We start from the raw sequence: 25,811 nt of genomic DNA, 5'->3' as shown, positions 1-25,811 counted from the left end.
AAGACAGAGTTTGAGACAGTGAAATATACTCAGAGTCGCAAAGTGATTTCATGCTCTTTATTCAGCTCATAGTGGTGAGGAGGAATGAATGAAAGTCCCCTCACAGTATCTGCTTTATATACATTATTTACACAATGGGCTGCACATGATTGGCTAATTCCGGAATTCTACTGTAAGCCAATCAGGTTGTGGATTCACTTCTATCTGGAGCAGGATTGGGTGGTTCCTGCCAACCAATCATACTGCTGCATTGTTCTAGGACCAATCAGACTGCTGCATTCTGAATCCTATTGTTCTAGGACTAATCAGACTGCTGCAATTTGGATCCTATTGTTCTAGGACCAATCAGACTGCTGCATTTTGGATCCTATTCAACTCAGTACATAACAGGTGGGCAGGATGTAATCATTTCCAGACTGAACGCAATAACAGTAAATACCCAATGTATTGGCTGGGTTGATTTATATTCCAAATAAAGGACAAATAAATGAACATTTGACAATTTCTCCTCTTGTTTCTGTTTTTGTTGGAATTCTCTGACATTTCATCCCGGTGAAATGGGGGGATCCAGCTGTTGTCTCAGACTATGAAGCTGTTCCTTCAGGGGGAATGCAAGCCCTCCCAGGATAGGACATCCATCTAATTTTTGGAGCTACCTCAACCACAGCACCTCTGTCTTATCAGGATTCAGCCTCTTACATAGCCTTTCACTTCTTGCCTAGACTATAGACCAGGCACCCCCAAACTCAGCCCTCCAGATGTTTGGGGACTACAATTCCCACCATCCCTGACCACTGGTCCTGCTAGCTAGGGATGATGGGAGTTGTAGTCCCAAAAAACTTGGAGGGCCGAGTTTGGGGATGCCTGCTATAGACCCTTGTGATGGTGGGGGGTGAGAGAGATGGATGAGTAAGCTACCTGATTCACCTTTTTTGGCCTCACCCCCTCCTTTTGTTGTTGTTGCAGGGTTTGGATCCCTCTGTGAGATCAGAAGCATGGAAGTTTCTCACAGGCTATTACTCCTGGAGGAGTTCCTGTGACGAGAGACTGACAGTTGACAGCATGAGGCGGTGTGTGGATAATGTCAATATACAGTTTAGTCACTAAATGGCACTAGGCTTAGTTGTCGCTGGGTGGAGGCAGGAGCTTCCTGTGGCTGTTGTCTCCTCCCTGGAAGGAGACTATAAAGTTCTTGTACAGAGTCCTGTCTTAGATGACAGTAAGAACATGAAACAGGTCTGTTCTTCTCCCACCACATACACACACAAATGCACACATACACACACACATGTAGCACAGATTGGTCCATTAGGGCAAATGGAGCAATGTTTCACTCTTCCCTCAGCCACGCCCACCAGCCTGTCTTCTTAGCTTCAGCCAATCAGGGTGTGGCTCTGCCTGTCCTTGGCTCTGGCTCCACTTACCATTGGTCTCCCTGCCTTCTGCCCCACCAATCAATGGCCACCAGCCACTGCTGCACATATGAGCTTGGGGCAGTCCTCAAAAAAACTTCATATCAACAAAAATCCAAAATATCCCATGAGCAATAAAATCAGAGAGCATGCTAAGTTAGAATCACAGAATCATACAATTGTGGAGTTGGAAGGGCCCCTGCAATACAATTGCCTGCAATGCAGCGATCTCAACTAAAGCATCCAGATCGACTCCTTTCCTAAGGAGTGTTGCATTCAGTTTGACAGACCTTTGTACAGGGGAGGAATTTGTCTGCTTTTAAAAGTTTTAAGGCACTGGGGGAAAGAGATGCACCTATGATGATCGTCCAGCCTCCTGTTCTGCCCATAGCTGTCAACCGTCCCTTATTTGGCGGGAAAGTCCCATATCCCAGCACCGTGTCCCGCTGCTGTCCCTTATTGATGATGTCCCTTAAATTTCCCGGGTTTCAAAGGAAGCAGCTCCTCTCCCTCCCTCCCTGCTGGCCAGGGAGGGGGGAGGCTCCAACTGTCTTGCTTGTCTGCATTGCTCACCCAATAAGGAGTCTAAGAACGACTGGGGGGTTGGAGCTTGCATGCCTTGAGCCGATCAAATCGGCCACGTTGCCTGGGGACTCGCCTTTGCTCAGCGCTTCCCAGCAGAGAGGTGATGGTGGTTTTCGTTGCTGCATCCCCTTTGCCAGGTTGCTGTGCTGTGGGAACCACCGCCTGAGGCTTTGTTTGGCTGCTGGCTGGGCTTTCTGCCTTTGGCTTGGAGGGGCTCAGAAGTTGAACATACCTGTGCTCCGAAAATCCCTTATTTTGGCTGCTGGTCCCTTATTTTTGAGGCTGCTGGTCCCTTATTTTCAAATCTGTAAGTTGACAGCTATGGTTCTGTCCCTGTTGCTGCCTTTGCCCACAGGAGGCCAAAGAAGTGTGTCTTGGGAAAACAGATGAAGGAACAAGCAAACCCAGTGGCAGCACTTAATTCACCAAGGCGGTGGCAGAAGTCCCAGCTGCAGGTCTGGCTGATAGTGGCAGCCTTTTTAATATCCCCACAATGCCCCCACAACATCACTTCAATCTGGGCAGTGTAGGAAATTCAAACAGAGGAGGGGTCCACCAGAGGGCACTGGCTTATATTCTGTTCTGTGCAGTGACTATTTCCTCCCTTCCTTGCAGGAAAAGTTACGAATCTTTGTGCAACATGTGTGAAAAGATCCAACCTCTCCTGGAGACGGAGCACAGGGATTTCATGGAGGTGCGAAACATCATCAGTGAGTAGTCAGGAAGGCAGCGGTCAAAATGAAGGGAGCTTTCACAATAAATGGTATCTGGGTTTTAACTAGGTGGCTTAAATGCAATCAATGGGCATTAGGAAACTGACTGATCCTAGGTTTCACCATTGCTCCATCTAGGCTGGGGGTAATGAACATGATGCTCTACAATCCAGATGTTGTTGAACTCCAAATCCCATCAGCCTCAGCCAATAGTCAGGGATGATGGGAGTTGTGGTCAGCAAGATATGGCAGGCATCCTTTGCCTACCCCAAATTTAGCCCAATGCTTTATCGTGTTTTTAATATTCTGTTGGGAGTTGCCCAGAGTGGCTGGGGAAACCCAGCCAGATGGGCGGGGTATAGATAATAAATTGATGATGATGATGATGATGTTATTTGACTGGCAGCAACTCTTTGGCAGAGGTCTTTCTCATGACCTGCTATCTGAACCTTTCTAACTGGAGTTGCTGGAGACTGACCCCTAGACAAAGTACAGATTCTACCACTGAACTATGGCCCTTCCCCAGCCACATCTCTTGTAGGTCTAGCATAAACATGCTTTTATTTACCCTTGTCTTTGTTTTGAAAGCTTTCTAAGAAAGGTCTGTTAAATTGGAAAGTATCTCTGGCCACCTCCAACCACCTAATCCTGGGGCAGCTGCCATGGGGCCATCTCAACGTTTTGCAGGGCAACTCACATCCCTAACCATTGGCCATGCTGGCTGGGACTGGCGGGTTTGGAGTCTAACAACATCTGGAGAGCCACAGGCTCACCACCACCACCATGATCGGTCGTCTCTGGCTTGAAAAGAGACCTCGTTTCTACAGGATTACAGCCCTATTAGTAATGAAGAATTGTATTGCGGAATATACCATTAACTCTGAGTGGTCTGATAATTCTTTTCACCATCAGCACACCTCTGCTAAACTATGGAGAGAAGACAATCCTTTCTGCCTTCATGGTGAAGTCATCTTCATTGCAGATTCAGTGGTTTCTATCACCACAGGAACACACGTTGTCTTAGTTTTCCAGGCCTTAGTACAAATGTGTGGTCTCCCAGAGTTATGACTAAGTTGCTGTTTCTCGAGTCCTCCTATTGCCTTTTTGTGAGCTAACCCAGTTTGGCTTAGCACATTGTCCAAACGGCCATGGCTTAGCCATTGTTTGGCTTAGCCACTCCTCTGGACTGGGTTATTGAAATGAAATTTTGAAATAAAAATCTGTTTAGATAAAAACAATTTTTAAAAATTGTGAATAAGTTTGAGAATACAAGAAGTAAGGTCACAGGAATCTCAAAAAGCAATTGATAAGCATAAAAAGTGATTTACAAGGAACAGTTTAAGACTACATATGACATGAACATATACACACACACACACACGAATGATGGTTTCAAACACTTCAAATATTACATGAGATCTGCTGGATTGCATCCAATTTCATACTTCATCAGAAACAAAATGGATAATTTCTTGTAGCTGGCAGCTGTAGATCCCCCTAAAGCCAATTGTTTGATTTTTCCAAAGTGTATCTTGTTCATCCAGTATGGTTCTTCTAAAACAGGTATGTTCAACCTTTTCAGACCCAGGACTCCTTTCTGAAACCTTCACCCTATATTTGCCTGGTGGTTGAGCTCCTGATGTGACCCACCTTTGATCAGACGTGACCAACTAGTTGAAGACCAGTGTTCCCCAATACCTTAAATCATTGGAGCTCTGCTACAAATACTTTAATACAAATATAGTATTGCCAAATTTGCAAAGGAGTGATTGTGTCTTGCAGAAGGTCCCAGGGTCAATCTCAGTGGGGCTGAGAGAGACCCCTGCTACCAGTTGCTGTAGTCATTACTGAGCTAGATGGAGCAATGATCTGACTCAGTATAACACAACTTGCTGTGTTCCTACAGTGTTCAAAACATGTGGCTGCTGCTCAAATGATATTTCACACATGAGTATCAGCAGTGTGGCTTTGTCTTTTTTCTCCGTCACTCTTGGGCTACTTCTCCTTCATTGTTTTGTGTGCATAAGGTTGTTTCGCTTGCCCATACCTGAAATAGAGCACCCTGAGCTTGTTAAGTGGCAGGAAAGGGTTAACAAAATGTAATTATACAAATGTAATGCACACATAAGGAACGCGGGTGGCACTGTGGTCTAAAGCACTGATCCTAGGGCTTGCCGATTGATGGGGTGAGCTCCCGTTGCTCGGTCCCTGCTCCTGCCCATCTAGCAGTTCAAAAGCATGTCAAAGTGCAAGTAGATAAATAGGTACCACTCCGGCAGGAAGGTAAACGGTGTTTCTGTTCGCTGCTCTGGTTCGCCAGAAGCGGCTTAGTCATGCTGGCCACATGACCCAGAAGCTGTATGCTGGCTCCCTCGGCCAGTAAAGCAAGATGAGCACCGCAACCCCAGAGTCATCTATGACTGGACCTAATGGTCAGGGGATCCTTTTTAATGCACACATATGTGAGATAAGAGGGAGGCTCCGCCTACACTGTGCATTTAAAGCAGTATTATACCACTTTAAACAAGCATGACTCCCCCCCCCCGCCCCAATAAACCCTGGGAACTGCAGTTCGTTCAAGGTGCTGAGAGTGGTTAGGAGACTCCCTATAGTCTTCTCACAAAACCACAGTTCTCAGAGTTGTTTGACAGTCAATCCCCTCTTCCCAGGGAATTGTAGCTCTGTAAGGGACATAGGGGTCTCCTGACAACTCTCAGCTCCCAGGCTTCGTTGGGGTAAGCCATGACTGTTTAAATTGGTATGGTACTGCTTTGAATGCATAGTGCAGATGGGGTCAGAGTTAGAAAATGATGTTCCCGAAGTCCAAGGCCACAAAAGCACCAAAGAGTATATTTTCTCACAAATGACAGGAAGACAGCACGTAAGTGATTATTATGATTATATTCAGATTCCCATGCAAGCGTCTCCCAGTTGTATAACAAAAAGAATATTAAACGATACCGCAGAATTAATGTTACAAATCAATGTAATGGTCATAAATCTGGCCAAGGGAGCCTAGAGAAAGATTTATAGCTTAGGTGGGACCCAGGCGGGACCTTCAGAGGTAATAGATATTCCATCTCAGCAGAGGATTCCTTAAGCAGGTCACATACCCAGGGAAATGTTCCCCTTTATTACTGCCCTTTGTTCTCCCAGGAATTGGTCTAAAATGAAATCATTTCCCACTTTTATAGAAAAAGATAACGTGTTAGATAGCAGTTCCTCAACGATGCACACTTCAAGGGCACTTGGGGTTTCAAGACATCTCACCTTCACCATTAGATTTTTGAAATTTCCTGTCTTGTTTTAAATCGCCTCACTGCCTTTTATTTTAGATCTCCCCTTTTTTACAATCAGTTTCTTCACTTGACTATGAACTCTTTAACCTCTAGATGTGTGGATGAATTAGCATACATAAATGAGCGGTTTTCACTTCTCTTGCTCTTCTGAGAAAGACAGCAACTCTATTGGTTGCTAACATAAAAGGTAAAGGGACCCCTGACCATTAGGTCCAGTCAGGGGCGCCGACTTATAAAAAATATTGGGGGGGGTCCATACCGGGGTCCTGGGGGAGGGAGAACGCGAGAAGCAGCGCGAGCCTCTGAGAGAACGCGAGACCCCGCGCAGCTGCTGCTCCTGCCTCAAGGCAGCGGGTTGGCCGGGTAGGCGTCGGTTCCTTGCTTGAGCAGGACCCCCGTGCCTGCCCGCCTCCCTCCAGGTAGACTGGGTAGGAACCTGGCCTTTTGTATAGAAGCGACAGGCGGGCGGCAGGCAGGCAGGCAGGCAGCATGACCGTTCCCTGCCTGCCTGCCTGCCTGCTTCCAGGTAGACCGGGTAAGAACCTGTACCTTCGTATAGAAGCGCCAGGCGGCCGCAGGCAGGCAGGAAGGCAGCAGGCCAGGGTGCGTGGACGTCCCATGCCTGCCTGCCTGCCTGCCTGCCTGCCTGCCTGCCTTCTTCCAGGTAGACCGGGTAAGAACCTGGACCTTGGTATAGAAGGCAGGCTTGCAGGCAGGCAGGCAGGCAGGCAGGCAGGCGGCTGCTGCTGCTGTTCGGTCGGCGGCTCCTTTGCTTTGCTTGCTGCCGCCCAGGCCCCGGGAGCCACAGAGCCAGCGCCGCCTGAGGAGGAATATCCAGCCCATTCAGAGACGCTGCTGCTTCTCTCTCTCTCTCTCTCTCTCTCTCTCTCTCTCTCTCTCTTGTTGTTGTTCCGTTCGGATTCCCCCTCCCACCCGGCGGCAGCAGCTCCTCCTGCAAAACACTTTTCCCTCTCCCTCGGTGTGTTTGTATTTGCGTGTGTGTGCACGCGGCGAGCGAGTGCACCTCCTGCCTCTCTCTCCCTCTCTCCCCCGCCGTGCAATCTCCTCGGGACTCTCCAGTCCTTTTGATGTCGCCGCGGCCGCAGCGCTGGCCCGCCACTTTACACGAAGGTTCGCGCACTAATAATTTTCTTAAATTATTGGGGGGGCTCTGCCCCCCCAATCGAATTTTTGAGGGGGCTCGGGCCCCCTCAGGCCCCATGGAGACGGCGCCTATGGGTCCAGTCGTGGCCGACTCTGGGGTTGCGGCACTCATCTCGCTTTATTGGCCAAGGGAGCCAGCGTACAGCTCCCGGGTCATGTGGCCAGCATGACTAAGCCACTTCTGGCGAACCAGAGCAGCGCACGGAAACACCGTTTACCTTCCCGCCAGAGTGGTACCTATTTATCTACTTGCACTTTGACGTGCTTTCGACCTGCTAGGTTGGCAGGAGCAGGGACCCAGCAACGGGAGCTCCCCCTGTCGTGGGGATTCAAACCACCGACCTTCTGGTTGACAAGTCCTAGGTTCTGTGGTTTAACCCACAGCACCACCTGTGTCCCTAACATAGCCATGTGCTAATGTGTTTTTTAAAGCAAACTGACTAACTGGGAATCATGGTGAGGAAGGAATAGAGAGTTGCAACCCAGCTGGAATGGATTTGGAATGAATCTGCAGCTTTTGCCTGTGTCTGTCTCTGGAAGTGGCAGTAGGGCAATCAACTTCAGCCGTAGCAGTAAGGGAGAAGGACTTCTGGTTGCAGTAGCAGCAGGTCCATTCCAGCCCTTTTCTTCTCCCTACATCTATCTCTGTCTCATGGCTCTGTCTCTATCAGAGCTCTACTCAACACCTTTCATGTGGGGATGAGCAGTGCTGGATTTACGTATAAGCTAAACAAGCTATAGCTTAGGGCCCAACTCTCTTGGGGGCCCCAAAAAATGTAACGGGGGAAAAACCTTGATGTACATTTCCAAAATAAAAGATAAAAAACAAATAAAATAAAACCTACATGCAGCAACAGTGTTTTGTGTTGTGTAGGCGCCTGCGATGTAAGTAAAGGGCCCCGCCTGTTAGCCTGCTCCCTAAAATATCACTGCTTTGCTCATTTCTATATATAGGGTGCCTACATTCTGCATGGACTGGTTGCATGTGTTTGCATTATTAAGTTTGTTATGAATAAAAATCATTTTAAGTTAGAGCTTAATAATTATTTCACTATTAATATACTTCTTAATTGTATTCCACTATTAATACACTTCTTCTTAATTGTATTTCAGTTCAACCATTACTTTGATAAAATAGGTCCATCACTTACCATATAGCATATATTCAACACAAAAAAACAGAGGCAATTTGTTGTTGGCAAAGGACAGCTGGACATATAAAGGGCCCCATTACCTTCAGTAGCTTAGGACCTCATCAAACCTAAATCTGGCCCTGGACATGAGGGAATACTTTGTGGTGTGCAAGAAAGGAGGAGGAGGAGCTAGTTTGTATTTTTCAAAGTAAAGTTTATTTGTTAATTTCAAAAGGTAAGTTTTCGTTTCAGCTGAACATAAGTAGGCATGCCACTTGACTAAGATCTCTGCATGATCTTGTAGAACTCCTATGATTCTGCCTCTGACATTGTGCAGATGGGTCCAGAGTGGCCCATGTCGGCAGAGGCAGTGCCATCAGTTCTGCTGCTCCTTCTCAGTGCAACAGTCGAGAGGTGGGGTACCTAAGGCCAGATTCTCCCTGCAGCCCCTCAGCTGACTGAGACACAGATTATGCAGTGGGCTAGATGCAGTTTAGGGAGTACAAATTTCACACTTCTGAAGAAGAAATAGAAAAGGCCATGTTTCTTAGAGAGTGTGCATACTGGCTGAAGAGTGTGCACATTGCCCAGAGAATGCGCAAAATGCAGTTGAGATGTGTCATTCCCCAAAGCCTGTTGGAGGTCATGCATAATGGCCAGATGAGGAACAAAATTCAGTCAATATATGCATATTACCCCAAGCCCTGGTTGGGGATTGTGCATAATGACTGGAGAATGTACTAAAATCTAGTCAATATATGGGCATTTGGAGTTGGAGGTGTATGGAACCTACCAAGACCCACACCGCACTTGGGTCCATTGTCAATCTAGGAGCTTCCTGAGCAATTGCAACAGCAGGGAGGGCACTCAAAAAAAGGGGGCACTGAGAGAAGCTTGACTTACCCCACAAATAAAAAACAAAATACCCTGGGGCCATTACTGAACAGCACAGTAGGTGACATTCATGAAAAGATCCAAAGATTAAAAGGAGACTGTTGGAATGAATTAGAAGGAGAAAGAGGAGATACTAATGTGCAAATGAGATGTTTTAATGCATGCTGTGAGACCAATCAGCAAGTGAATGTACTGCCTGGCATCTACTACAGCATAAATTATAATGGTTGAGATCGAATCCAGGTCTTTTGCTTGCAGCAAGCTGGCAATATCACTCAGAGGGGTTGCAGCACCTTTCTCTTCTTGTACTCTGGCTTGGTTTGTGGCAATAGCTCCATGTGGCCATTTCTTTTTCCACAGAATCTGATGTTCAGCGGCTTTACATCAAAGATGCACAGGGCAACACACTTGTAGACAAGAGCCAGCTGGAAAAGATCCTTCTGCTGAACTATGTGTGCAATGTGAAAGCTGGTAAGTAGATGAACAGAAAATCCCCTCGTATCTGGCCTTTGTAGAGGTTAATTCTGATGCCATTGCCAACCCACACTATTTTAGTTTTTTCTGGTTTTCCTCCCATTTTCCCCAGACCAGATTTCTGGCATACATAGTTGTTGTTTAAATACAATTACATTGCCTACTTGTCTCATGGTAGACAGGCAAAGTGCTATTGAATTTTTTACAAAGGCTACTGTACCCTTAGTTTAGGGATGCAGGTGGTGCTGTGGGCTAAACCACAGAGCCCAGGACTTACTGATCAGAAGGTCGGCGGTTCGAATCCCCGCAATGGGGTGAGCTCCCGTTGCTCGGTCCCAGCTCCTGCCAACCTAGCAGTTCGAAAGCACGTCAAAGTGCAAGTAGATAAATAGGAATTGCTCCAGCGGGGAGGTAAACAGCATTTCCGTGTGCTGCTCTGGTTCGCCAGAAGCAGCTTAGTCATGCTGGCCACATGACCCGGAAGCTGTACGCCGGCTCCCTCGGCCAATAAAGCGAGATGAGCGCCGCAACCCCAGAGTCGGCCATGACTGGATCTAATGGTCAGGGGTCCCTTTACCTTTACCTTACCCTTAGCTTAAAACTTCCTGGTTGATCTGGGCTAAGTCTGGCAGGACAGCTTACTCTATGGTTTTAACCCCTTCATGCATTAATTAGACTTAAGCTTGTTTGGTTATATGAGGCTGGTTATCCCACACTTGTGGCATGGGAGTGATGTGGGCTCTCCTGGGGGAGGAAGTCTTCAGAATCAGAGGAGGCTGGTACAGCAGTGTCCTCTGGCCTGGAAGGACGATAAGAGACACCACATCAGTGGTGCTTGAGTGTAGGTTGTAACTGGGGACAAGTTGTAACAATGAATTATCTGGTTAGAAAAATTGGGAACTAGAATAATTATAGAACAAGAGTGATGGGCAGAAAGTTTCATCTCTATCTCACCATCCCATACTCTTTCTGCTCTCTGGCAGAATATCAGCAAGGCTTCCATGAGATGCTTTTGCTTTTCCGCCTACTTGTGGAGAAGGAGCATGAGATCTACTGGCTCTTCCAATTCTTTCTCCAAAAAACAGTAAGTTGGTTGGTTGGTTGATTTGCACCTTGCCTTTGCAAGAAGAAGTGTCCAAAGCAGGTTGCAATATTTTTAACTATTCAAGAAATTAGCAAAAATCAGAATGGAGCCAATAAAAGAACTCACCAGCAGAAGAAATCAAAATACAGCAGGGAGACTAAAGACTCAGAATGCTAAATGCTTGCTGAAAAGTACATTCTGTAAAGAATGATAGTGATAGTGCGCTTGGTGACAGAGTTCCGCAGTCTGTATGCTGTTGTGCAGAAGACCTTTCTCCTTGTTTCTCACCAACTGTACAACAGCTGGTAAGAACACAAGAAGAGTGCTGCTGGATCTAGTCCAGGATTCTGTTGTAACCTTCTGGAAAGCCCAAAAGCAGGGCCCAGGTGCAACAGGGCTTTCTCCACTTGTGATCCCCAACAACTGATATTCGGAGATATGGTTTCTATCAGGTACTGTTAGCCATTATGGGTCCACACAGTCTCCAGAGTCAAAACACTTTAGAGCTGGTAGGGACTTTGGAATTTGTACTCAACCCTCTGCTCAATGCATGGTCTGCAGTGTAGGATTCTACAGAATCCCCGAGAGATGACTCTCCAGCCTCTGTTTAAATGCTTGCACCAATGGGGAGCCCCCATCCCCACTTAATGCAATCCATTCCCCTGGTAGAAAGCTCTTACTATTAGGAAGATTTGCTGAAAACGACTTCCCAGCCAGTCCCACTTCTCAGTCCTGGAACAGCTGATAATAAGTCCATTCCATCTTCTACTGCATGCTGAAATATGAGAGGCCGCATCAGTATTGGCATTCCACCGGCTCTTGAATACACATGTTTACACAAGCATTCTTCTGACCTCCTGGCTGGAATTCCTCGCTTTGATTGTGGTTTTTGCTGTTACACTGTTTTAATAGGCTTCTTTACTATGTATTTTAATTGGCTTCTTTGTTAATGTATTTTAATTATAGATGTTTTAATGTGGTTGTTTTACTATTTATTTTAATTACAGGTAGCTGTATTTTTATAATTGGTTGATACTCATTATTTGGCTGTGTGCTTTTATTGCTTGTGAACAGCCTCTGTATATCAATTCTAATAACAACAACAGCCACCCTTCAGATATCTGAAGACAGTATACCACTGAATACCAGTAGGTTGATGAGCAGCAGGGCTATTATGCTTATCCCCTGCTTGTGGACTTCCACAAGCCCAGCCACTGTGTGAAACAGCAAGCTGGGTCCTATTGATAAACATGTATTCTGATACAACAAGGTTCATGTGCTCTAATTCATTTATATATTTGTTAAGCCATCTTGTGGGTCCTGATGGATGGGAAGCTTGGGGTGGAAGTCTTTTTAAAGAGTGCATTTGCTTGATGTAGGAAGGTCTCTGAACTCCAAAGAAATGCAGGGGATTTTCTTTATAAAACAAAATAGAAGACATGGGGCAGTGCACAGCTCCAGTTACAATCTCTTGGAGCAATGAGGCAAAGGACTTTCTGTTGAAGCAGAGGTGCAGGAGTGCCTGTTCTGCATTCTGTGCTGGGGAACAGAAGCTAGCACATCCAGCATTTTGCTAGAGATCCACAATAGGGACTCCTCCCATACAGGTCTGGACAGAGTACAAATGTGTCCCTGGAACAACTATATATTTCAGTTTCCTGGGTGTCTTGGGGAGGACTTATTCCCATCATGTGGACTGACCTATGCAAGATCAGGACGCAGCCAGCCTGTGCCATCTGGCCTCATCATGCTCCTTTGAATATTTTCACAGCCCAGGATTCTTGTTTTCCAGGAGAATAGCTGCATTATGAACGTTGGGGTGGAGAAAAACCTGATCATGCTTAGAGCCTTGATTGCATTTATGGATCCAACCTTTGCAAAGCATTTGGGTAAGTTCTGCCACCTGCCCAGTTTCTTCAGATATCACGCCACATCAACATGCCTGCAACAGTTTTGGGCTTGCCAACCACTCTAGCAGGCCACAGTATATGGGTAGTGAAAAGTATTGTTGGCTTAGAATCATAGAATCATAGAATCATAGAGTTGGAAGAGACCACAAGGGCCATCGAGTCCAACCCCCTGCCAAGCAGGAAACACCATCAGAGCACTCCTGACATATGGTTGTCAAGCCTCTGCTTAAAGACCTCCAAAGGAGGAGACTCCACCACACTCCTTGGCAGCAAATTCCACTGTCCAACAGCTCTTACTGTCAGGAAGTTCTTCCTAATGTTTAGGTGGAATCTTCTTTCTTGTAGTTTGGATCCATTGCTCCGTGTCCGCTTCTCTGGAGCAGCAGAAAAAAACCTCTCTCCCTCCTCTATGTGACATCCTTTTATATATTTGAACATGGCTATCATATCACCCCTTAACCTCCTCTTCTCCAGGCTAAACATGCCCAGCTCCCTTAGCCGTTCCTCATAAGGCATCGTTTCCAGGCCTTTGACTTTGACTTTAAGGGCCAGAAGTTATACAGGCCAAGATATGTGTGCAAAGAGTCCCTATTATTGATATTTAGTTACAGAGACAGATTCTTTTCCTGCTTTTCTTTTATTTGTTATTTTAAATTTTATACATTTCAATAATTTTACAATCATTTTAACATTTCAAAACTCAACTTCCTTGACCCTCTTTCTGTGGTTCCTTTATTTTTTTATATATATATTTTCTGCATATTCCAAATTAATTTAATTTACTCATTTATTCATCTACTTTAAATATATAAAACTGCAGGTTATTGCAACAATCCTGCCAACGTTCTTATCTGTTTACAGTTTATTTGTAGATACACAGTGGTACCTCAAGTTACAAACGTCTCAGGTTACAAACTCTTCAAGTTACAAACTCCGCTAACCTGGAGGAGTTACCTTGAGTTGAGAACTTTGCCCCAGAATGAGAACAGAAATCGTGTGCTGGTGGCACAGCAGCAGCAAGAGGCCCCATTAGCGAAAGAACGCCTCTAGTTAAGAAAAGTTTCAGGTTAAGAACAGACCTCCAGAATGAATTAAGTTCATAACTAGAGGTACCACTGTATTCCACAAACCATTTCCATTCTTTTTTAACAAGTTTGTTACCTTGATTTCTTATTTTTCCGGTGAGGTTCACCATTTCTGCATCTTCCATAAGTTTTTGTATCCATTCTTCTTTCGCTGGGACTTCTTCATCTTTCCATTTTTGGGCAAGTAACATTCTTGCCACTGTAGTTGCATACATGAATAAATTTCTATACAATTTGGGTATATAATTCCCTATAATTCCCCAAAAGGAAAGCTACAGACAGATGTGTTCATGGTAAGAGCAATTGGATCATGGAATAATTTGCCTAAAAGGTTGAAGGTCTTCAAGCCAAGGCTGGACAGCCATCTGTTGAGAATACTGTAGCTCTGGATTTCCTGCATAGAGCAGGAAGCTTAAGCAGATGACCTACATGATTCTATGTCTCTACCTTCTGTCCTCAACACAGAAGACAGCAGGACAGGAAGTCTTGTACCTCACTGTTCCAAGATGCCATCAGCTTCATTGATTCACAAAACAACAATAGAAAGGCATTCCCAGGGGTGGTGGGCTCTCCTTTGCTGTCAGTACTTAAGCAGACGCTGGCTGACAGGGCATCCTATCAGGGATATTGTTGTCGCATCCTGCACTGCACTGCGGATCCTACATGGATCAGGAAGTTGAACTAGATGAGCGCAAAGGTACCTATTTGTTCTGTTAGGGCAATCAGCCAGTCCCTCTGGGTTGAGATACAATTCATGGGTTCTAAACTTCCATTTCCTTAATATTTCTAGAAGAGAAAGGTCGAGTGGTACAGTCCTTGTTCCCTTGGTTCTGCCTGTTTTTCCAGCGAGTTTTCAAGTCTTTTGACGATGTCTGGAGACTTTGGGAGGTGAGTGGTTTTTGCTATTTACATGGCTGGAAGTTTATGCTCCTGAAGAGATGCTGGATATAAAACACCCCTCAGTACCTGTTTGGGTGACTAAATGGACAAATCGTCTCGGCTGGTATAAGGAAGCTTCATCTGTGCATCTTAATGCATTGGCATATTTTGCTTGCTACCATGCTGGCTAACTGGGTTTAGATTGCTTCCACATGTCATTCCTAAGAGCAACAGTGATACAGAGGCAGTTCCTAAAGCAAATGCATAATTAAATGAGAATATATATCTAGAGAGAAAGGGAGATTCTCAGCACAGTCCTGGAAACCTGCATTCAGATTCCAGTGAGCAAAATCTTCTCCGTGCAGCGGATGCCACAGTGGATTTTAAATGCAAAATCTGTTTCACTACGGCTGGCAGTTCTCTCCGTTTTGTTGACTCTCTGGGCAAAAATTAGGGGGCTTGGCAGCCTTGCCAGACGAGAAGCAGCCTCTCCATGGTACTGCGCCAGTTGCCTCCCTGATGCTGGCCAGTGATTCCTGCCAGCTACACAGCTGGTGCGCATTAGTGGTTGCGCCACAGCTCCTCTTAAAGCCGTTTTCTTTTCTTTTTTCTTTTTTTGCCTTTTTAAGTCGAATCCCAAATGGAGGCCAGGACTGCTGCTGTAGCAGGATGTTCTGACCCCGCCAAACAGCAGCCATTTGTTTAGCAGCCTCAGCCGCCCCTCCTGTACCCCGGCGCCTTTTATTATTTCAATTAATATGTGCAGAGAATTTTTCCCTTGTGTTTGTCCTTCCTGCTGAGTCGGCTTCTGCACACCAGCCGTTTGCCGGTAATTATGTGGAAGGGAGGTGAAAGGGCAAAGCTCCATCTGGGTTGGGAAAGGAAAGTTCTTCGCTATCTCCAAAGAAGCTCAATTAATCCAGGCCATTAGGATTTGCGTTGGTGTTATTGTTGTAGCAGGTCGGCCTCCTAGCCAGTTCCTCTAGGGGTCTTTGGGCTTCAAGCAGTTTATTGCAAATGCTGAATATCCTTCCTGGGGTTGCCAGACCTCAGAGTTTGACCTGATCTTTTAATGGTTCAGGGTTCTTCCATGGGTCTCTAGTAGAAGGAGTAAAATTTCAGGGTGAAGGGTCAAAATTAAAGGGACAAGCTCCTTTCCTTATGGCTTAAGAGGTTTCTTTTTTTCTTTTGTAACCCCCTCTTCTCATACGTCTATCAGTCTCTATCACCAAGAAGCCAAGCAAAGGAAGGACTGTGGACCAGTGGTGGGGCATCTGCTTTGTCAGTGTTTGAAAAGGAAAAGGTTCTGACCTCCTTTGTGAAATATACTTGGAGTCAAGAGTGGATTTCATGCTCTTTATTCAGCTCATAGTGGTGAGGAGGAATGGAAGTTCCCCCAGAATGTCTGCTTTATATACATTATTTACACAATTGGCTAATTGTGATTGGCTAATTCCGGGATTCACCTGTAGGCCAATCAGGTTGCAGATTCACTTCCACCTGGAACTGGATTGGGTGGCTCCCATGGACCAATTAGACTGCTGCATTCTGAATCCTATTGTTCTAGGACCAATCAGACTGCTGCCTTTTGGATCCTATTCAACTCAGTACATAACACTTTGCCTCCTTTGCCTGGTCCTTGAGAAAGAGTACTTTGCAGAATTCTGCTTTTATTCTTAAAAGTCGTCTTGTACAACCACGACCAACAGCTTTATACATATCAAACGCAACCAGCTTTCTACCATCTGACCAACACACAACCAATGACAACTCTATATATACAGGCATATGCAGGTGAAAGGTTGTATGAGTCATGCAGGCTTTGCCGATTCATGCTAACTCAGTTCCTTTTGTATTAAAGAAACAGCGGCTAATTTTTAGCCGTGACATGCTTTGCATGTAGAAAGTCTCACTGCCAATCAGTGCAGACAAATACTGAGCTTCCTACATACCTTAAGTCAGGCTTGTTCCAGCTATGTGCATTCCTTTGCCCACGTCATAGTCAGGGCCGTCTTTACCCGGGGGTGCGAGTGGTGCGAGGCACCCAGGCGCTGAATTCTGGGGGGGGTGCCAGGCGCCCATCGCTGAAGTTGCCTAAGCTCTTAACTGTCTACCTGTTATGAAATAATAAATCATTTTGATCAAGCTAGAAAAACAAAATACATCTATACCTAGGTATTACCAAAATGTACACCTACTGTTTCACTAAAGGACTTTAGACTTTCTGCACTCATTTACCAAAGACACGCGGCACTTGTCATTCGCAACGGCAGCGTTTGTCAGACTCAATGACGGCGCTTGTCATTGACAACAAGAGATAAGGCATAAGCGTGGTGTCTGACATAAGCATAATAAAAGTTAATTTGGGGGTGCTGGGTGGATCTTTGCACCCTGGCGGTGCATATGCTAAAGACAGGGCTGGTCATAGTTGGGTTACAAGCAGAAGTCTGGGATGAGCCAGGAACCTTGAATTAATAACCATGGAACATAGCTGTCAACGTTTCCCTTTTTTAAAGGGAAATTCCCTTATTCCCAATAGGATTCCTCGCAAGAAAAGGGGAAAGTTGACAGCTATGCCATGGAACCAGTCAGTAATCAGGGTTGAAGGACTCACTGGAAAGCAGAGTTGAGGAGCAAGCCAGAACCAAACAACCACCAAAGAAACATGGACATACTAGAGCACAAGAAAACATTCCTGCTCAAATAAAGCTCATCTGGAACAGGAGTCCTTTTATACTCTCTACTGCCCAAAATGATCCAATGACCAGCCTGAATGGGCAGAGTCAATCCAGAGCATGAAGAATCCAGTGAGAAGCTACCACCTGTAGTCCAGTAGTTCACCACACCAATCCAGATGTTCCTGAAAGTGTCACTAGGCTCCACCCCCTCCCCTAACAGCTTCCACCCCTTCTGCACCAGCTGAGACCACCCGTCCCCTGAGCCACAGGAGACCTTAGTACAGGCTTCCTCAAACTCGGCCCTCCAGATGTTTTGAGACTACAATTCCCATCATTCCTGACCACTGGTCCTGCCAGCTAGGGATCATGGGAGTTGTAGGCCACAAACATCTCGAGGGCCGAGTTTGAGGAAGCCTGCCTTAGAAGCAACCTTGTCCCTGCCCTCTTTCCTCCACCAAATAATGCCACATTCATTTTCCCTGCACTGGTTTAGCTTACCTCTGTCTTGCTTAAGAAATAACCAAAGGTCACCTTCTCTGTTGTACTGGCTATGTGGCAGAATTGGATTTAGCTAAGCTCTATTTAAAAATATGCATGCGGAAAAAACTTTTCAGCCCAGATCAGTCTGTGCTCCACAGGAAATCTGAGTTTTTCTGTTCATAAAGGGCTTTGCTTCATTTCCTGAAGGCTGCAGTGACTCAGTATCCTAATCTTGGGCAGGGCATGAAGTGGGAAAGGAAAATATAGGGAAGGGAAAGCACCTGAACAGTAAGTTATCTGGTCTCCTCCAAATCTTGAAGGTGGGCCTCGTTGTGGCAGGATAAACCCACAACAGTGACATCCACACCTAGGATTCTCATCTTCCAATTTTGTCCCTGCATTTTAGAGTTCTGGAATTGCCTGGCTTTGCTTCCAAAGTAGATTCAATGCATTAAGAATTCTCAATTTTTCTTGGTTTTTAAACTCTCCAAAGGTTGCATGTGCCACACACCGCATGCACATTCTGCTACAACTTTCGGCGACTCTGTTGCATTCACATCTTCCTCTCCAACCTTCATGGTTACCGGTAATTCACACGCAAGCCTAGATAAAAGATGGAACAAAAAAGCCTTATTAATAACAACAATAATAAATAAGCTGTCCTTCATCCTAAGGTCCTAGGGGAGGTTACAACAATTAAAACATAAAATGAAAAGCAGTTTAAAAGATATTGCATCCTAGAAATAAGGTGAGTTCTTAAAATATACATCCCACATGGCAAAAGTGTGGGTAAAGAGTTGCACCTTCCGCACCTAATTCTGTGTTCCAATGCAATAACTAATGAAGATTCTTTGGGTGTGGTGTTTTACTAATGCACAAGACCAAAGCCCCCCCCCCCCGGAAAAAAAACAACATTCTTGATGTGCAACCACACCAAGAGAGCCATTTTGCAGTGTTTTGTCAATGCACCTGTGCACAGCGGAGGGGTCTAAGAGATGCAAATTCTCTGAAGGAACGGAAAGCTGTGAATGAGGCATGCTCCAATTCTGAAATTGTTGCTTGCCATTTTCCTAATTAAACCAGAATCTGGGATGAGTGGCACGCAGAGCAAAACAAATCAGGAGATAAACAAAGGAAGTTACAGAGGAAATTGACTCATTTCTAAGGCTCTAGGTGCCTTGCGGTTCCTGCTGGCACCCAGCTATGTGTCAGACTAGACACTTCCTTGAATGGTGTGCTGAACTACTCCTTCTATACAGATCCTGAGAAGTCAGGGATAAGATTCTTTGCAGTGTGATCTTCTGGTGTTACAAAACAGGCATCTTCTATAATAACCAGGCATCGCAGTGTGGCTCATATCACCTTGTTGTCATCCTTTCCCCTTCAGACATAGTGCATGTCTGACACAAAACAACACTTGGGTGCACACATTGCTGTCGACCTAAAATGACTGATGGGGAAGAGAAAGTAGAATAAATGCTAAGCAGAGATTTCAAACGGTTCAACCCTCTCCCACTCCCGCTCCCCCATGACATCCACTGATTCTAGTGAGGTTCGCTGGAAGAATTCAGCTTCTGTGCATTCCGGTGCAAATTGATCTGATCTGCAGCAGCTCCCAGACCAATGTTCTGAGTGAGATGGAATAATCCTTCAGATCTTACACTTCTCTGAATCTTTCGGTACAATTTTCAGCTCAAAATGTAGCAAAGTGTGCCCCAAATTGCAGAAATGTGTTAAAATATGTACAGTGATAAAGAACACATACTTAGATAAAAACTTTTGTCCAGATCTTTTTTTAAAACAACAACCAGCAAGTGGCAAATATTTGGGTTGCAGGGAGCATTTTAGTAGCCACATATTTAGAAAAGTACAATCTAAATAATCCAGGGAATGCAGTGACTCCCCTACGAGAAGAGGTTAGAGCATTTGGGGCATTTGAGATTAGAGAACAGGCAAGGAAAAGGTGGCATGATAAGTTTATGGAATTATGCGTGGCAATGAGAAAGTGGATAGAGAAGGGTTTTCTCCCTCTCTCACAACACTAGAACTTGCGGGCATCTTACGAACCTGAAAGCTGGACCATAAAGAAGGCTGATCACTGAAGAATTGATGCTTTTGAATGATGGTGCTGGAGGAGACTCTTGAGAGTCCCATGGACTGCAAGAAGATCAAACCTCTCCATTCTGAAGGAAATCAGCCCTGAGTGCTCACTGGAAGGACAGATCGTGAAGCTGAGGCTCCAGTACTTAGGCCACCTCATGAGAAGAGAAGAGAAGACTCCCAGGAAAAGATCCTGATGCTGGGAAAGATGGAGGGCAAAAGGAGAAGGGGACGACAGAGGACGAGATGGTTGGACAGTGTTCTCGAAGCTACTAACATGAGTTTGACCAACCTGCGGGAGGAAGACAGGAGTGTCTGGCATGCTCTGGTCCATGGAGTCACGAAGAGTCGGACACAACTAAATGACTAAACAACAATAATAAACCTGAATGATGGAAGATTCAGGACAGAGAAAAGAAAGGACTTCTTCACACAGTGCAACACAGTTAAACTCTAGAACTTGCTCGCACAGGAGGCAGTGAGGCCACTAACTTGGATGGCTTTAAGAGAGGATTAGACAATTTCATGGAAGATCGGGCCAATCAATGCCTACTAGCCATAATGGATACGGGTGGTGCTGAGGTCTAAACCACTGAGGTGGCTCCTTACATGGGTCTCCCGCTCCTCATTTAACCCCTGCAAAAACCCTGTCATTGTCAAGAGCCGATACAGAACAACAACCCCCTGTGTTGCAAACTTAACACAACAAACAACACAAGCGACACGAAGACCAGTATACTAGATAGCACTACAATTCTTATTGCATAAAGGTAAAGGTAAAGGGACCCCTGACCATTAGGTCCAGTCGTGACCGACTTGGGGGTCATCTCACTTTATTGGCCGAGGGAGCCGGCGTACAGCTTCCGGATCATGTGGCCAGCATGACTAAGAGCAGCACACGGAAACGCCGTTTACCTTCCCACCGGAGCGGTACCTGTTTATCTACTTGCACTTTGACATGCTTTTGAACTGCTAGGTTGGAAGGAGCAGGGACCGAGCAACGGGAGCTCACCCCGTCGCGGGGATTCAAACCACCGACCTTCTGATCGGCAAGTCCTAGGCTCTGTGGTTTAACCCACAGTGCCACCTGAGTTGCATAATATACAATGAAAACAAAAACAAATTGTGTACACTTGTAATTTCTCTAATATATTTGAAATCAAATGAACACACATCTGTCAATCTTTGAAAGTTCGTAGAAGTATAATGGGTCTATAGTTGAAACAAAGTGATAAATGCTATCCTGTGGGCTAAGTGGTAAAACTTTTTAGGCGTTCATAGTGCCGAAATAGTAAGTGAATAACAACGTAAGACAGTGATCCTGGATAATCTGACTGTTTCGCTGGAATTTACAAGTGTACACAATTTGCTTTTGTTTTTGTTGTATATTATGCAATAAGAATTGCAGTGCTATCTAGTATACTGGTCTTTGTGTTGCTTGTGTTGTTTGTGGTGTCAGGAGCTGGCCAGCGGTAAATGACACAGAGTTAAGTGAAGCTAACTCTTCATTAGAAAAATCAGGATCGGCACAGGAGTGCCAGGCCTAATGAGCACACCAACTCTCTCTGGTAGGTCTTGCTCCTATGAGGCAGTTGTGGAGGCTGGAGGTCCCTGTCTTCACACAGCTGCCTAAGTGCCCTCCTCTCCCAGGGTTTCTGCAAGCAATCTGAGACTGCGTCAGCATGCCTGTCCTCTGCTCCTCCTGCTTCATGCCTCCGCGGGTTCTGGGAGACCAGCAAGGAGAGGAGGCTGTCGCAGCAGCAGCAGGAGACACCTGTGCCTCTTCACCAGCCAGACCCTCTGCCTCTTGGACTCCTTCCTCACCTGCTTCTGATTCTGGATTTCTCTCTGCCACAGACTCTCCCAACTCACCAAGCCCTTTTTATCTCTTTAGCTTTGTCGCTGTGGTCTAAACCACTGAGCCTCTTGGGCTTGCCGATCAGAAGGTCGGCGGTTCGAATCCCCCCGACGGGGTGAGCTCCTGTTGCTCTGCCCCAGCTCCTGCCAACCTAGCAGTTCGAAAGCACACCAGTGCAAGTAGATAAATAGGTACCGCTGTGGCGGGAAGGTAAATGGCGTTTCCGAGTGCTCTGGTTTCCGTCACGGGGTTCCGTTGTCCCAGAAGTGGTTTAGTCCTGCTGGCCACATGGCCTGGAAAGCTGTCTGTGGACCAACGCCGGCTTCCTCAGCCTGAAAGCGAGATGAGCACCGCAACCCCATAGTTGCCTTTGACAGGACTGAAGCGTCCAGGGGTCCTTAACCTTCTTTCTTTCTTTCTTTCTTTCTTTCTTTCTTTCTTTCTTTCTTTTTTCTTTTGCCCTCGCTCCAGGGTCGGAGGCCTTTCTGAATGCCAATTGCTGGAGACCACAGCAAGGGAGAGTGGTCTTGTACTCAGGTTCTGCCTATGGGATTCTCACAGGCATCTGGTTGGTCCCTGTGAGAACAGGATGTGGACTAGATGGGCCATTGACCTGATCCTGCAGGTTCTCCATATGTTCTTATTGGGGTGAGGGGACAAGCCAGTGTGGTGTAGTGGTTAAGAGCGGTAGACTCGTAATCTGGGGAACCGGGTTCGCGTCTCCACTTCTCCACGTGCAGCTGCTGGGTGACCTTGGGCCAGTCACACTTCTTTGAAGTCTCTCAGCCCCACTCACTTCACAGAGTGTTTGTTGTGGGGGAGGAAGGGAGAGGAGAATGTGAGCCGCTTTGAGACTCCTTCAGGTAGTGATAAAGCGGGAGATCAAATCCAAACTCCTCCTCTTCTTCTTCATCATCATCATCATCATCACCTTCTATAAAAGAATGGGAACCAGGAATTTGGCACAAGATTCTATATTCCCATTATATGAAAATATGGGAATGAATGTTAAATAAGTGCAAAGATTTGTTAAAACTGTGACATAAGCTAATTTTTAAATGTCATAATAAATACACAAACACAGGACAAGTTGTTTTAGAGGTTATATAACAACAAAATATGTTGGAGATAATATTCAAAATGTATAGTTCACACAAGAACAATAGATCATGTGCAAGCAACATTTGTTACAACACCCTCCAGAATATTTATAATGGTGGTATTTTACTTTTAACTTTTTGGGGGGGAAATCTTCTGTGTCTATACAAAATTAGAGTTCAGATTTTGTAATGGAAAAAAAATCACAGATGAATGCAGAGATGGAACAGACGTATGAATGGGCACAAATATAATTGGCACAGCCTGGGAATAGACTGATCCATTCACCCCTAATTCTAGCTTGTGTTGTTCTCCTCCAAGGTGTTTCTGACTGGGCTGCCTTGCAGAAACTTTCAAGTGATTGTAGCCTACACAATGTTGCAGACAGTGAGAGATCAGATCCTCAGAGAAGACATGAACGGAGACGACATTTTAATGGTGAGTCAGACTATCAGAACACCTAAAAGTTACATGAGATGCAATTTAAGCACCAAGACTATAATCCAGGGTACCCTGGAATTCCCACATAGGCAAGCTACCTACAAAAATCTTGGTGAACATTGTATGCTGCGCTGATATTTTATGATACAGCGGCATACACATACTCTTATAAATAAATAAATGTTGAATGGTGAAGTTGTAGGGTTGGAAGGAAAGCAACGGAGCATACCTAGGGAACTTCTAGATTTTTGCTGCTGCCTGCCACAAAGATTATAATGCATCAATACAACCTAACCATATTCAGCAACCATGCTATAAACAAGGGGTAGGAAACCTGTAACCCTCTGGATATTATTGACCTCTAACAACCATCAGCCCCAGCCAGCCTGGTCAATGGTTAGGGATGATGGGAATTGTTGTCCAGCTACATCTTGAGGGCCACAGATTTTTTATCTCTGCTGCCGCCAATTGGTTACTCTCCTGGTAAAGGTCACCTTCAAGATCATCTTCAAGTTTATTCTTTTACATGTGCTTTTTTACTCTTTAGACTCTTTGGTTCAAGCCCTATGGTGGGCAAAAAAGATTCCTGAATTGCACGGGGGGGGGGTTGAACTAGATGATACTCATGGTCTCTTCCAACTCTACAATTTTATTATTCTGAGAAGTTTGTAATAGTTGGGGAAAATTAACAGATCACATTCCACTGTGTGTACGTTTTAATGTTTTATTAATATTCTTAAGAAGGGGACGACAGAGGATGAGATGGTTGGACAGTGTTCTCGAAGCTACCAGCATGAGTTGGACTAAACTGTGGGAGGCAGTGGAAGACAGAAGTGCCTGACATGCTCTGGTCCAGGGGGTCACGAAGAGGCGGACACGACTAAACGGCTAAACAACAACAACAATATTCTTAAATATGCTTTATACATCAGCCCAGCAGATTGTAACAGCCTGGATCCTGGAAAAAAATGCCAAAGATCATTTGGATGAACTTGAATTGCACTGTGAACTGAATGTGAATGGACTAGTTCATTTTGTGAAGGAACCAGTATTAGTTCCTTTTTAAACATTTTGAAAACTAGTCCCTAAATAATAGCTTTCTAAGCTCTGAGTTTAATTCAGATATAACAATCAATGAGTGCACAGTCTGGGCACACAATAGTTGAGTATTACAAATCAACAAATCAACGTGTCCAGAGGAGGGCAACCAAAATGGTCAAAGGCCTGGAAACGATGCTTTATGAGGAACGGCTAAGGGAGCTGGGCATGTTTAGCCTGGAGAAGAGGAGGTGAAGGGGTGATATGATAGCCATGTTCAAATATATAAAAGGATGTCACATAGAGGAGGGAGGAAGGTTGTTTTCTGCTGCTCCAGAGAAGCGGACACGGAGCAATGGATCCAAACCACAAGAAAGAAGATTCCACCTAAACATTAGGAAGAACTTCCTGACAGTAAGAGCTGTTCGACAGTGGAATTTGCTGCCAAGGAGTGTGGTGGAGTCTCCTACTTTGGAGGTCTTTAAGCAGAGGCTTGACAAACATATGTCAGGAGTGCTCTGATGGTGTTTCCTGCTTGGCAGGGGGTTGGACTCGATGGCCCTTGTGGTCTCTTCCAATTCTATGATTCTATGATTCTATGATTCTATGATTCTATGATTCTATTCTATGAACAAGTCTAACCCTTTTATGCAAACACATGGACCTGTGTTTGGTGTAATGTGTGAACAAGACTCAATGAAAGCAAGGAAGAGTAATAGCAGAGTCGGGAGGCTCCCGGGCTTGGTGGTGCCATCCTGCAGGACTAGTGGGCATCACCAGTGATTCTTCCCACTGGTGCTGGAGCTGAGTGACTTTTAGTCTGATCCGTCCACATTCTTCTTATATTCTAATATTTTCATATCAGAGACTGCAATACATTTGCAACCAAACAGAAATGGCAATATAATCTGTGAAACAGCAAGCCCAGCTGACTGATAAGCTGTCACATTTCTTCTCTGTTACAGCTGTGCAATAACATCGTAGATCTGGATGCCGATGAATTGATCTCCAAATCCTGCAACACATATGAGGTTCTCCTGAAATATAAAGATAAGGTAAGGGGGGGTGGAACTGGAACTCTCCTTCCAATATAATATTTCTGGGTTCGGAGAAGGATTCCATTCACAGGCTTAAGCTTTTTCTAAAAAAAAAAAAAAAGTCTGTCCTCACAATAACAAACAAAGGCAACTCAAACTCAAACACAACTAAACTTTGTTACTAATCAGGCAAAAGCCTGAGAAATGTCACTGTTGGGGGTACAGCTGGTGCAAATACCCCTGTTCCCCTCTGTGAGGTCATTTGTTCCCTGCCACTTCAGGCAGTTTCCCTAGTTAAATAAAGGGTGGCGGGAGGTGAACAATGATTTATTCCCTTTGTTATATATATATTGCTGATGTGTCCTCCATTTGTCCTCAGGTTCCGAAGGAGTTCAAGGAGTTCTTTGGTCTGTCACTGTAATAAAGGTGCCTTGTTATAAAAGTCGAAA

At 45.3% G+C, this 25,811-nt stretch overlaps 1 protein-coding gene across 1 annotated transcript in view; it reads left to right on the top strand.

Annotated features, from left to right (window-relative positions):
- Window positions 1–25,811, top strand: part of TBC1D21 (TBC1 domain family member 21) — a 38,707-nt gene extending 12,896 nt beyond the window's left edge. The window contains exons 3-11 of the mRNA XM_083475973.1: window positions 967–1,070; window positions 2,613–2,707; window positions 9,561–9,671; window positions 10,658–10,758; window positions 12,551–12,647; window positions 14,544–14,641; window positions 23,168–23,284; window positions 25,291–25,380; window positions 25,742–25,811. Coding sequence (XP_083332099.1) covers window positions 967–1,070; window positions 2,613–2,707; window positions 9,561–9,671; window positions 10,658–10,758; window positions 12,551–12,647; window positions 14,544–14,641; window positions 23,168–23,284; window positions 25,291–25,380; window positions 25,742–25,783 — 855 coding nt within the window. The 3' untranslated portion in view covers window positions 25,784–25,811. The remainder of the gene's footprint in view (window positions 1–966; window positions 1,071–2,612; window positions 2,708–9,560; window positions 9,672–10,657; window positions 10,759–12,550; window positions 12,648–14,543; window positions 14,642–23,167; window positions 23,285–25,290; window positions 25,381–25,741) is intronic.

Source organism: Podarcis liolepis (assembly GCF_965112155.1).
Source record: "Podarcis liolepis genome assembly, chromosome: 14".
Lineage (NCBI taxonomy): Eukaryota > Metazoa > Chordata > Lepidosauria > Squamata > Lacertidae > Podarcis > Podarcis liolepis.
Note: the sequence above shows the minus strand (reverse complement) of the source record. Positions and strands in the feature narration are given on the sequence as shown.